Below are 13,641 nucleotides of genomic sequence, written 5' to 3' on the forward strand. Positions count from 1 at the left end.
AAGTTATTTAATGAGCTTAACTGAAAACATAAGACCTAAGACTATAATAAATATTTGTAAAATGATCTGAAAAACTTCAAAAACTGTTTCCTTATGTAGATATAGCATTAAGGATGTATCTATGCTGCCCAACGTCCAATTGTTCAGCCGAGAGATCATTTTCAGCATTAAAGAGGGTTAAATCATATTTGAGGTCGAGAATGACTGATGATCGTCTTAATAGATTAGCAATTCTATCTATTGAATCTGCACTTACCATAGATATGCACTTTTATGACATTATAAATACATTTGCAAACAAAGTTCACGTAGAAAATTTTAATTTTTTTTTTTTTAAATGTTAATTAATTTACATTAATATATATGTTTGTATTGAAAATGTTTTTGTTATTGTTTTTGTTTTTGTTATATTTTTTTAATAAACCACCCCATATCAAAGTTAACAGTTATTCTTAAAAGAGGGCGCTTAAGGAATAGTGCCCAAGGGCGTCAAAAACATAAATACGTCTTTGATTATATATGATTTTATGTTACATAATAATTTATCCAATGTTATTGCATAAAATTATTTAAAACTACCATTTGAATAATACAAAAAATATATTAATGTAATAATATATTAATATAAATAAACTAAAAAAAAGAAATATTCACTCGGATCGGAATTGTTTTTTTTGTATTCAATGGTTTATTATTGAATTAAAGTGTAATACATTCATTAAATTTATCTACTCAATGACAAGATATTAAAATCGAAACCTAATATATAACAGAGTGACTTTTTTTTCCTTGGCATTATATTGAAAATGAATGATTTTGAGGACATAATTTCTATTTTTACGACTACGTTGTTTTTGTGACACGGTGAAAATTAATAAATCTGTCTAAAATAATATTTGTTTAATTTTATTATATACATAGCACATGGAGTAATGGGATATCGTTACATCGATACATTTTAAGTAATAATATTGTAAAAGCACATAACAAACTATAATATTATTAAGCGTGGAAAAAATCACTGCAAACATTATTATTTTGAAAGATTAAAATTTTTATGAAAACATTTTCACTGTAAAGACCGTATCATTGCAGTTTTAGCTTATCTTAATTTTCTACGTAAACATAAAAATGTTTTTAAAAGTATATGTCATCCACACATTATAAAAAATGTGTGCATTTTGAACGGAACAAAGGATCTCTGGCCACTGTTTATGACATTTATACCGTTTACTACTATCTTTGATTTACTGTGATAACACTTTTTACTGTAGTAGTGAACCCAAAATATCTATGGCAGTTGAATCGTGTTTTACATATTAACACGATGCCAAAATAGCGGACGATAAAATATGCTCTATAAGAGCATAGGATTAATATATAAAATGAATTCTTTACAATTTACAATATTCATACCATATTGGACCCATTATTATTTTCAGATAAACTGATAGTAAAATATACTGTTATTAAATATAGGCCACAGTGGTTTTGATTTTTGACTTGATAAAGTGTTTGTATAATTTAACAAAACATACTGGTATTATCATCCAAATTATAATTGAAATGAATGAATTGATTATACAATATAGTAATTTGTTTTGATTCTACAATATAATATATTATAATCGACCGATAATCTTCATGTTAAGATATTGTATTAGAATTAATTATGGAATTATTTAAAAATATATGAATAAATTCGTCATATTTTTTATTATTTAATTCATATTTTATTTTATGCAAAAAATCTCAATCAGTAATAAAATTATTACATGTTTTGTTTAAGTATTAATATTTAATATACATAATATGTTTATTATTTTTGACTCTACTGAAAAATACAATAATTAAATCTATGTTTGACAAAACATTTCAAAAGTCAACATCAAAATGAATATATGTATACAAATATCAAATGTTTATAGAAAAACATTTTCTGAAAGCGACTTTGATAATATTATGCTATCGCTATAATAATAATTTATCATCACATTTTACACAACACTTAATTAAAATGCATTCTATGGTCAATTAAACCCTTAAGACTTGGCTGTAGACTGTAGTTATAACATTATATTCTGTTAACTGAAAACCGTTAATTTAGATTTTAAGATCTACGAGCTGTGAATTGTGAAGTTCCTAATTATAATTTACCAAACATTAATGTCTGCGCATAAACGTTATAAATTATAACTTTTTTCTTATAATACATACATATTTTGAATACGTTTATTATGTATAGCATTGAATAATTAAACAATTCATTTTTTTTTCATGAATAATAATGAAAATCTTAATAAGAAAAAAAAATATTTTGTATAATTATTGAGATACGTTTTGACCTTAAATAACCAAGCTCAGGTTTATTTAAATTTATAATTTTAATAATATTAACTACATAAAATTGGAACAAAATTAAAATAATATTATTAAAATATTGTAATATTAGTACCTGCTATATCATTATTTATTATTATTATTTTTATTATATTATTCTTGTATAATTGAGTAATTATTCAAACTAAAAGTTGAAGGTAAACCTAGTTTTTTTTTATCAAAAGTCACGATTATTGATTACTTATTATATTAAAGCAAATCATTAAGCATTTTAACTTTATTAGTGTACGTAGTATTAACGAAGGAAAAATTAAATTTAATGTCATTTTTTAGCCCGTCATTTTGAAATTTTTATAATAGTGGGTTGTAAAAAAATCATGTTATCTATTATTTTTATCCAAGACTGACTATTTAATGATAGTTATTATGACTCACGATATAATTATATTGTTATGTTTATACTCAAATACCTGGAGCTTCAAAAATATAAACCAACAAACGTATTTTAAATTTGACACACTTTGATAAACAAGTATAGAATTACAATAATAACCAGTCTTCGTATTCGACTGATATATTCGCATGAAACAAAAGTTAAATCTAAGTATTTAATAATACTATCGTAATATCGTTTAACGTATTACTCTGATACTAAATGAGGTTCTGGGTACTTTTTTAATAAATTCAGTAAACATAAAATTGATAAACATATTATTATCAAGTATGAAATTCGAATAAGATACTCAAACCACCGCGTGTGTTAGCCTATTAAGCCTATTAATATAGTTAACACCATTAATATAATTTATTTTTATTCCATACTATGCTAGTTAGAATAGCAAGTATTAATTAAAATTTTAGATTTAGAATATTATGACTATTTTTCAAATGTAAATACAATAGATAATTATAAAAAAAATCCTAATGTGATTAATAACTTTTCAGACATTTTAAACTTTAAGTAAAATTAATTATTAAGTCCAAAATGACCAGAATAATTAAATTTACAATACGTTCAACAAAATCACTTAATATATCTACTTCAATAATGTTTAAGAAAAATTCAAAATTTATGGAATAGCTAGATTTAATCACTTATTAGTTACCTATTATATTGTATAGGTACTATGAACATTATACGTAATACATACAACGAGAAGGCAGTTATGGTTAAGTGATGAAATTTCTTCGTATCGGAGACGGATAAAGTTATTTGTTACTAAAGGTATTATAGAAGTGGTGGTTATGAATTTGTTCAGCAATAGTTGTAAACTGCGTTATGGAAAATACCTAATACGTGTTGGAAGTATGTTGTTACAAACGTTTAAGTGTTTATGAGGACAAACGATGTAAACGTTAGAAGTTGTTAAACTGAGATATCACAGATATATAACGTATATTATATTTAATATAAATATTTGTTATTATAGAACATACTATAAATTGTGGAAAGCAATTTGTAATAGAGATGAACCCATTCATATAAAATTAACGCATGTCTTCAAATATTAAATGTACATATTGTGCATATTATTACAATATCACTATGTCATAATGAGACAATATTATAATAGCTATTCATTAGATGGTTCACCGGCTCGCCACGTTTGGCCAAATATTTTTTTTATGAACAACAAATGTGTAGAGTTAATTTAGATAAATATTTAAATAATCAAAAGTGAATAACTAATTTCCATATAAATATTCAAATATATATGTACTAATCTTAACTTTAAGTAGGTACCTAAACCTTAGGTATCAGCTAGTTGTATATAGAAGAGTATAACATATTTAGTAGCGAACCACGGGTACGAGTATGAAGACCCTCGTGTGTCAGTGAATAATATTTACATAGATTTATTATTTTTAACCTCGTTTTTGACAGTTAATAGTGAATACTTATCTTCCCTAAATGATTGACAGTAGACCGTTTATAAAATTGTCCTAGTGATAATTTTAAATTGATAATTTTTTCGTGTTCTTATATTTTTACAATTATTTATATATTTATAAAAATTTTACAATTGTTTTCTTAATCAAATGACGACATATATTTTGTTTCTACAATGTCATATACATTCAACAAGGTAGAATATAATGTTTATAGTTGTATAGAATATTCAGTATTACTGTTTCTAATTCATTCTAATTTTGTATACAATCATTACTATAAATTAGGCAGTCTTGTAAAGAATACTTTTATTTAGTATTCGGTATACATATTCGAAAAAAATGAGGATTAAGGTATTCAGAATACGTATTCGAATAGTTTTTAAAAAATATATTCAGAATACATATTCGAATTCTATTAGCATATTCGAATTATATTAGAATACTTTTTTTCACAACTAATTTTGGTCAGTTTTTGAGTGCTTGGTAATTAACATTTATTAATTAATTAAATACATCGTAATCATAAGTTATTTATAAATTTTTACCACATATTATGATACAGCCCATACGGGCCATATGGGATACAATACATTGGTGTTTATAAGAATAATCATATCCTGGGCCAATGTTATATTTCGTTTTAAGAATAAAATTAATGTTCATGATTTATAATATGTCTCGTCACAAATTTAAAACTATTTTTCTGGATTGGAAAAAAGTATTTTTTTTTAATGAATAAAAAATACAAATAAAAGTATTCAAAATACGTGTTTGAATACTTTTTAAAAAAAGTATTTAAAATAGGATTTGAATACATTTATTCGAATACTTTACTAGTCTGAAATTAGGTACCTATACCATTTGGTATCCCTAGCAATTTTATCTGAATAACGAAAATTATGGCAAAACGATACAATAAAAATTACGATACAATAGTCTGTTCGATGAGTCGTACGTGATATAATGTATATTTATACACTAGAAACATGGATCTTTTGCAATATTTCATTATAACATAATATAACATGTTTCTTTGCAATACCTTGAACTATCATTGTAAATTAAATTATTCTTATGTCAATACGTTAAAATAAATCATTTATTGGTGTTATAATAACTAACTATAATATACCCTTGGTGTTCACACGTACCATGATAATACGTACTATAAACCTATGGCAATGATTATCTCGTTATGATGTCTGCTAGATTCCGCGCGATGACATGCGCACAAGAACTGCACAACTTAAACTGCACTTTTAGCCAGAAACGACTTAAATGAAATAATATTATATTATTAGTTATAAGATCCCGTATAGTTTCGACTTTCGACACAACTAAAACACAACTGTCGAAAGAAAAAATGGTTAAACTCACCCCGTGGCCCGAATATTATCCAATTCACGTCGAAGTTGAAATGTTTGAATGTTATACTGTTATAGTATATAGACGGAACGCAATTATTAACTCGAATATATTATTATATCCATCTAAGTATATATTTTCTGCTTGAAACATATTATCTAGAGTCCTTCGTGCGTAAGACTTTTCCGATATGATATCGTGCTTAGTCCACCCGATTTATATTGCGGTAGGTCGTAGGTACGTCTTTATACAGTTAGAAATATCGTTCTGACAGTGATATATCTATAATAATATAACCTGTTATTATTATGTATTTTAATTTATAGATGTTTAAAACACATAAAATTGAATTTAAATAAATAGTTAGTATACTTACGTTTTTTGAATAAACAATTTTATGACGACGATAGTTTGCAACGATAACATATTACGATTTTTGCACATAATTGTTGTACCCCTGGCTAGAGTGAGAGTTAAACGTGATGCGTCATGTGCATAATAATATTATAACACAACCCCGATCAAAAAATAATAAAAAAAACCAAAAATATATTATAAACAAAATAATGACGATTTAAAACACGTGTTTACAGTGGGACGGCAAATAAATAAATACTGTATTTGTGATTCATGACGAAGGGTCGTTCTGTATCTTCATGTTCATATCGACTGAGTTCACGTGTAACGCGGCCACGTCACGTGCGCCCCCGCCGCACCGATGAAGGAACGTTGTGCACCGGAACAATACGACGCGAATATATTTTTCCGACATGTAATATATGCCAAATTCGTGACAGCCGCAGTAGTACGTCATTCCGAAGATATTCTGTTAACCACGGACGTGTGCGAATGACACCATCAGATTTCCGCTATTAAACACTCATCAGCTGGAGCGATACAAAATTATTGTAGTACCTATGCCAATCGAATTCAAAACTAATGGCAATATTGTCTGCGAATCAACGTAGAAATAATCACCGTGTTTTATTTTTACTTTTCCAGAGAGTTTAGAGTCTAAACGAAAAAGCATTATTAGAGCCCATCTGTATAAATATTTTTCTGTCCTATGCGGTGTAAAAAACATTCAATGGTTCAGGTTAGTTTTCATTCATAGCCACAACTCATTCGACAATCACTATTCTTTTATTAGCATACATACTTGAGTATACTGTTTGGGTTTTTTACATTTTTTTTTCTTAATGAAAAAAACTATTAAAACAAAACGGGGATTTTATTTAAAATAATAAAATATAAATCTGAAAAGAATTCAAGTTCAAAATATACCTAGGAAATATTAATAATCGTAATAATAACAATAACAATAATGGAAAATTGTAACCAAATTGAATAGAAAACTAATGTCATAAAAATGTTAGAGTTTTAAAACAAAATTCAACGTCTCCATTAAACAGAGTCTAAACATAAATAATTAATTTCAAAGACCATTCCTTTTCAATAATGATTTAAGTTATTGCATACAATTAATACAATAAATTGTTCAATATATTTTGTGGTACAGCTTTAACGTTTTATTATCGTGAAAATAAAAATATTATTAAATATTTTTAAAGTTTACTTATACATACCTATATTTTTTGAAAACAACACAAGTTTCTTTTTTTTGTCTTGACAAAAGTTAACAAATTAATCTATTTTAGTAATCTGTTTTAATTTTTGTTGGAATATAACTCTTTTAATCTTGGAGTATTTTTAATTAATTTCACGTGTGACTGAAACTTAAAAACTTTTTTTTAATAATCTAAGTAAGATAAGAAGTAAACAATAATAAAATCTGATAATAACTTGGATACAATCATTTTTTTTTATAACATGCATTTTAAAATTGCTGTCGTATAATATAATTTGTTTTATTGTTATTTTGAAAGTAACTTTACAGTTTATTTAAATGAAAATGTAATTGTGTTTTAACGAAATATAAGGTTACATTTTAAATACTAAAATTGCTGAAAATGTTAAAAATGTTCATATGTGGGAAATGCTAATTTATCCAATCCAATTTAAGTATTTAACAGTTAAATAATCATGAACAAAATGTTCAATTTGTTTTATCATTTACTGTATTCAGTCTCGTCACAAAGGTGCGGTGTCTGTAAGTGTCAGTTAAAAATATTTATATACAATATAGTTTGGCAGGAGTAAATCCATAAGTAGCTTAAATGAATAGACATTTAACGAACGATAATAATAATTAACTAATTATTTTTCATTAAGATAATGGGCCACACTGGACATGTTCAGTTTGTTTGTATGGGGAATACAAATCACGATCATGACTTACCAAAAACCTTGCCTACCGTTAGACGATGTTTTAGAATTTCACATTTTCACTCGAATATAAGGATAATGCGACAGCGAATGTACTTTTAAAAAAGAAAAAGGGAAAAAAAGTCACTCATTAGCTTCCTAATGCAGCAAATACAGTAGTTGACCCATAGTTGCTGGGCACCCGAACGGAGAAAACTACAATGTCGCACTTTCTACGATTTTTCTTCATCGGCACGTGGCCATCAGAATTCGGATTGTTGCCACATGCACTCTGCACACACGAAATCCCGCGGTCGTTAAATTCTATGGTCTCGCATGCCGTCCATTCTCTTCCCGGCAACATCTATGCACGACCTGCATTTTCAGGTCGGTTTGTTTCTTGCACTTTAAAAATACGGTTAGACGTTATACTTCACCAACGCACATTTGTTTTTACTTTTAGTTGCGTGCTACCCCACTCAGGTAACATAACGACGTACCAAACTGCGGTGATTGGTATCCCCTATCCACGCGATACATTGAAACAGTGTTAGAGACGGTGCCCAATTTCAGCCCTCTATTCAGACCCTCTATAGTCAGTGACCACGCATCGGAAGTAATAAATGGGATGGGAAATTTTCTACAATGGCAATCACCCTCCACGTCACATGACAATACATTTCTTAATTACTAATATATTTCCAGCAGTAATACATATTGTTTGTTTAAATAATTTTACATACAAGATACTATAGTGTATTAACAAACACATAACAAAACCACAACCAAACACAGATGCTAGAGTAAAATATTATGCTCAAGTTGTCAAAGAAAATGTCATTCTACCCAACATTGGGTTGGAGTTATTTTGATTTTTTAAAATAATAATTATACCTACGATGTAAAAAATAAAATCAAGAATTCAAAATATTAAATATTTTACCTTTACCGGTTGGAATAAAAAGCAGATTCCAGATACAAAACACAAAAGAACGATAGATTTGTTTCACACATTTTATTTATTTTATTCATGTTTAATTCCTTGAACGAGATATGTTTTATACATATTTGGCTTTGTCAATTACAAAAATATTATGAACACACAATAAATTATTTTATATTTTTTCCCTGTAGAAAAATAGTATGAATGACATTTTCCACGGTGGTTTGGTTACTTTTTTAGTAATATTACTGTAAGCATGTTTTGAAAACAAATCAAATTCAGATTTCCAAACATAAGTAAATAGTTATGACTTTTCATACTTTTTTAATAATCTTTGTTGGAAATAATAATTTTTTCTAAAACACTCAATGAGGGCATTGAAAATATAATGCTTGTCAGTTTCAATTTGTATGATATTATTCTAACCACAATAATAACGCCATATATTATAAGTGCAATGCCATTATCAAGTTTCCGCTGTTAAAAAAGTAGAATAGACATTACAGCCACGATTTTAAATGTCAACAGTGAAATTTACCACGTGAATACTTCGCATTTAACAATTTTACCATACAATTTATTAATAAAACCATTCTGTTAAATTAATTAAATTAATGAAAACAGTTTATATAAAAATACAATTTACTATGAAGACATATACTAAAAAAAAAAAAAAATGCAACATTTTTTATACAATATTTTAATATTTAATAGGAAAAAGGTCTAATGATTTAATTAAGTATAAACCAATAACTACTTAATTAACATTTTAATAGCATGTGATAAAATACATTTTATACTCAAGCAACTCTTTGCTTATAAACATTAATTAGGGGATCAATAGTATAATGCAGTCAGTAGGTACTTTTCAAAACAATCGATAAAAATTTAAAAAAAAAACAAAAAAAAATATGGAAATCTAGAATATTTACGCAGCACCAGTATTTGACAAAATCGATTTGGTTTTTTTGTTGTAATTCAAAACTGAACATTTATTCACATTAATTTAATGTGTTTGTAACACGTTATTATTGTAATAGTAATAACTATTCATATTTTATTTTAAATTGTATTGTTAATTAAATGATTCTTATTTTTAATGTCGTAATTACATTATTGAATATCGTATACATATAATTTCTCAATGATCGGTTTCTCAGCTGATATGTATCAAATATCTACACGGCTACATCCCTAAGACAGTGCTTATTATATTTTAGTTTCCATGCTAGGTATTATGATTCTCAGATTATTATGGCTCTTGTTTTAGTATGTGCCTAAGTGTGTAAGAAGCATACGTAATGATTATTTGAGGGGTATTAGATTTTGGCTATAAATTTTACATTAATTATATTATGAAGTTTACTATGATAGGAAACAAGGCCATATCTATAGTATTTTTGTCAGGAAGAGAGGTAATAAAGTGTTAAAATTTAAGTCCATATTATAATTTGAACAAGAGATATGTCATGACTCATGAGTCATGAGTTTAATTCATTTAAATGTTCTAAAAATAACCAAAACTGCACTAATATAAATGCGTTTTTATCGCAATAATACCCTTAAAAAAACGACAGCAATTATTTTTATAGAAACACAATAAGGCAAGTGATAGGTAAATTATAGTTTAAATGTTGGCCTTTAAAACACTTTTTTATTACATTTCATTATTAAACTAACATTTATACAAAAACAATAAACCCAACTTAGGTGCTATGACAAATAAACCTTATACAGAAATATGCGATCGATATTTCCAACTGACCAATTAATTGTTATTTGCTTGAGTTCCGGTGGTACATCACATTCGATAGTTGCTGGAGATAGATAAAGACTTTATTCCATCCATACATAGAACGATATTGACATACGGATATTGACGTTCAGATGAATAATGCATAGAAAGCAAATATAATGAATACAATGATATACCTAGGTACCTAATCTTGATAAAATATTTTTAATTTCCTTATTTACACTAAAATTTCGTACAATGTATTAACATGCATGCATTGACATACATGCATTAACAATGAATATAATTACCTGAAAATGCTAAAAGTTGAAAATAAAAGTTTCACCTCTCAAGTATCTATCACATGAAACAAATGTATTTACTTGGAATAAATTGTCTTAGACCACCCAAAAAATAATGCACTTTGCATTGAAATCCGGTCCCTAGTCATTACTCAATTACTATATCATAGTCATTATACATTTTGAATATACATATCATTATACGTTTACATTTTTTTAATAATATACAAAAAAAGAAAAATATTCTATATTATGATTAATAAAATGTCGTGTGTGAGCCTACTAGTTTGGACCTCACGACTCTCCCCCCCCTCCCCCCCCCCCACCAAACACAACATTAATATAAATCGTAGATTCCCGATACATTAATGGTTTTTAAATATTATACTGTGTTACATTGCACAAGGAAATGCATTACAAAATATGAAATAACGATTTAAAAACGTATTTTTAAAATTATATAAATTGTTTTATCATAGGAACGGTTCAAGGTAATGGCTAATGTGGCAGTGAATCGGGCTAACATGCTGACGAGAATATGGAAGTATGGTGATCCCGAAGTAACAGCTTCCGAGTATTTGCTGCACGCCGGAGTCATATCTATGGTAGAGTTCGACAACGACATATTTGCCGCCGGAAACTGCTATGACCAACATCAGTACAAGAAATATTGGCTGTTTTGTCCATACGCGTACAGACTTCCAGACGGCGACGGCATATTGGCTAAAGACTTGGCAGTCGAGTATAACTATTTATCCAACACCAGCGAATGGTTTTACATAGCTCGGCATAAAGCACAAGGCGTGATCAATAGGAACAACCAGTACAGTCATGGTAAGCTAAATAATATTATATTATTATAGTGTACATTTTCGTTTCAAAAACGCGCACTAGTATTGTACTAAAAGTATTACAACTACTAATCTAAAATACGGATTTCACGTGATAGTTTTCAATTATTTCAATAAAAAGACATTGGCTGAACGCGATAGAGTACGAGAAATATTTGTTCTCCAACCAGTGAAATGGATTTTTAGAAATTTGAAAAAAAATCCAAGTGATCTTGATGAATTTGTATAGCTATTAGTAATATCCCATCGCGAAAATATTTTTTGCTCTTCTTGTGCTGTATTTTTTTAGTTTCGATATAATTATGCATTTTGTGTGGGTTTCGTAGAAACTCAACAACCAGAAATATATGAAGTACCCATCTCAAACTTCAAAATCTCCAAACAATTTTTTTGTTTTTCATTATTTATTTTATTCCACAGTTGAATTACATAACAGTAAAATGTTACTTTACAGAATTGTTTTAATTTTATTCAACAAAATAACAAGTGTTTGTGTTATGTCAATGATATTATGAACTGATTTCCAGAGATTTCATTACCTTTATACATATTTGATACCTATACAATATAATATATTATACTAGATTAAATTATGTTATGATATATTCATATTTATACTATGGTAATTTATTTTATTATATTTTGTAGGTGGTACCTATGTATAGTTTAAATATGAATATAAATTAATATAAATATTTTGAAAATATTATCGAGTGACTATTATATTTACAGCAAAAATAAGTTCAACTTTTCGTATGTATAATAGAAAAATAAATAACTTAACTAATATAAATATAATATTATTATATATCTCTAGAAATGTTATAGGCAGACGAACCATCTCCGCCCACAATCGTTTTTTGTATGCTATGATAATAAAATATCATTAAACATAAATTTAACGCAATCCATTACTGTATGTACTCCACTACTGATCCTACTCAATGCTGAGGTACAATCGACACCTATAGTATACAGCAAAGCGACTTCCTCAGTTGTATAATAGTACTGGGAATTGTTTAGCTCCCAAGGTACCAACTAGATCCAATTTTCTACAAGAAACTACTCACAAAGTTTAATTGAATCTGTTTCGTCAAATACGAAAAAATAAATCATTTATAAACCAGTACATTCTTCAGTCCACTCAGAATCTAAAAAAAATATTAAAACCATAGTTTTGTAAATTGTATCAACCATAATATATTGTTATTATTATATTCTAACCGCCCAGTTGGGATTTCACACTTATTGTATCACAAGTACCTACAACATTTTATCTGGAAAAGACGTTAAACCAAATTTAAAATGTCATTTGACAGTTGAATAATAGTTTTCTTTTATAATAATATGATCATTACAACCATTATTTTTGTAGTATAAACTCAAATTGTTATACCTAATTTCTTATATTATTATAAAATCCATAATACCTTCATTTTTTGTAAATACCTACATATATTACGAAGGTAATATATATTTTATTAATTAACATTAATCATATTATGCCGTATGTAATTAAGTCCAGTATAAAATATTAACAAAAAACAAATTAATTTAAAACACAAAATTAGCGACAAAAGTTAATTACACTAGATTTCACATGATCATGGCCGTAAATCATTAGATTGGATCAAGATTTGATTGACTTTGAAGTTTACTGGTTGAATCTATTTTTATTCAATGAAATTACTTTGCTTGTGGGATTAGGGTTGCAATGCTGTATACATATGCCTTGATTCTATTTTGTTTATCTTTTTACATGTGTATATGGCACTTGCACGATAGGATTTAAGTTAAATTCAATAAAGGTCTGAATATTTCAATAATGCTATGAGTAAGTGGTTGTATTATAACCGAATGAGTTTGAATATGACAAACCTATTTCTCTGGAAATAAAATTGTGTAGAGACTGGTGATTATGGATGCTAGACAAATTATCACTTCACC

At 27.2% G+C, this 13,641-nt stretch overlaps 1 protein-coding gene across 1 annotated transcript in view; it reads left to right on the forward strand.

Annotated features, from left to right (window-relative positions):
- Positions 1 to 13,641, forward strand: part of LOC132949404 (probable G-protein coupled receptor CG31760) — a 116,235-nt gene that overhangs the window by 23,157 nt on the left and 79,437 nt on the right. Inside the window, exon 2 of the mRNA XM_061020278.1 lies at positions 11,323 to 11,677. Within this exon, the coding sequence (XP_060876261.1) occupies positions 11,323 to 11,677 (355 nt within the window). The remainder of the gene's footprint in view (positions 1 to 11,322; positions 11,678 to 13,641) is intronic.

This window comes from Metopolophium dirhodum, chromosome 7 (genome assembly GCF_019925205.1).
Source record: "Metopolophium dirhodum isolate CAU chromosome 7, ASM1992520v1, whole genome shotgun sequence".
Taxonomy (NCBI): domain Eukaryota; kingdom Metazoa; phylum Arthropoda; class Insecta; order Hemiptera; family Aphididae; genus Metopolophium; species Metopolophium dirhodum.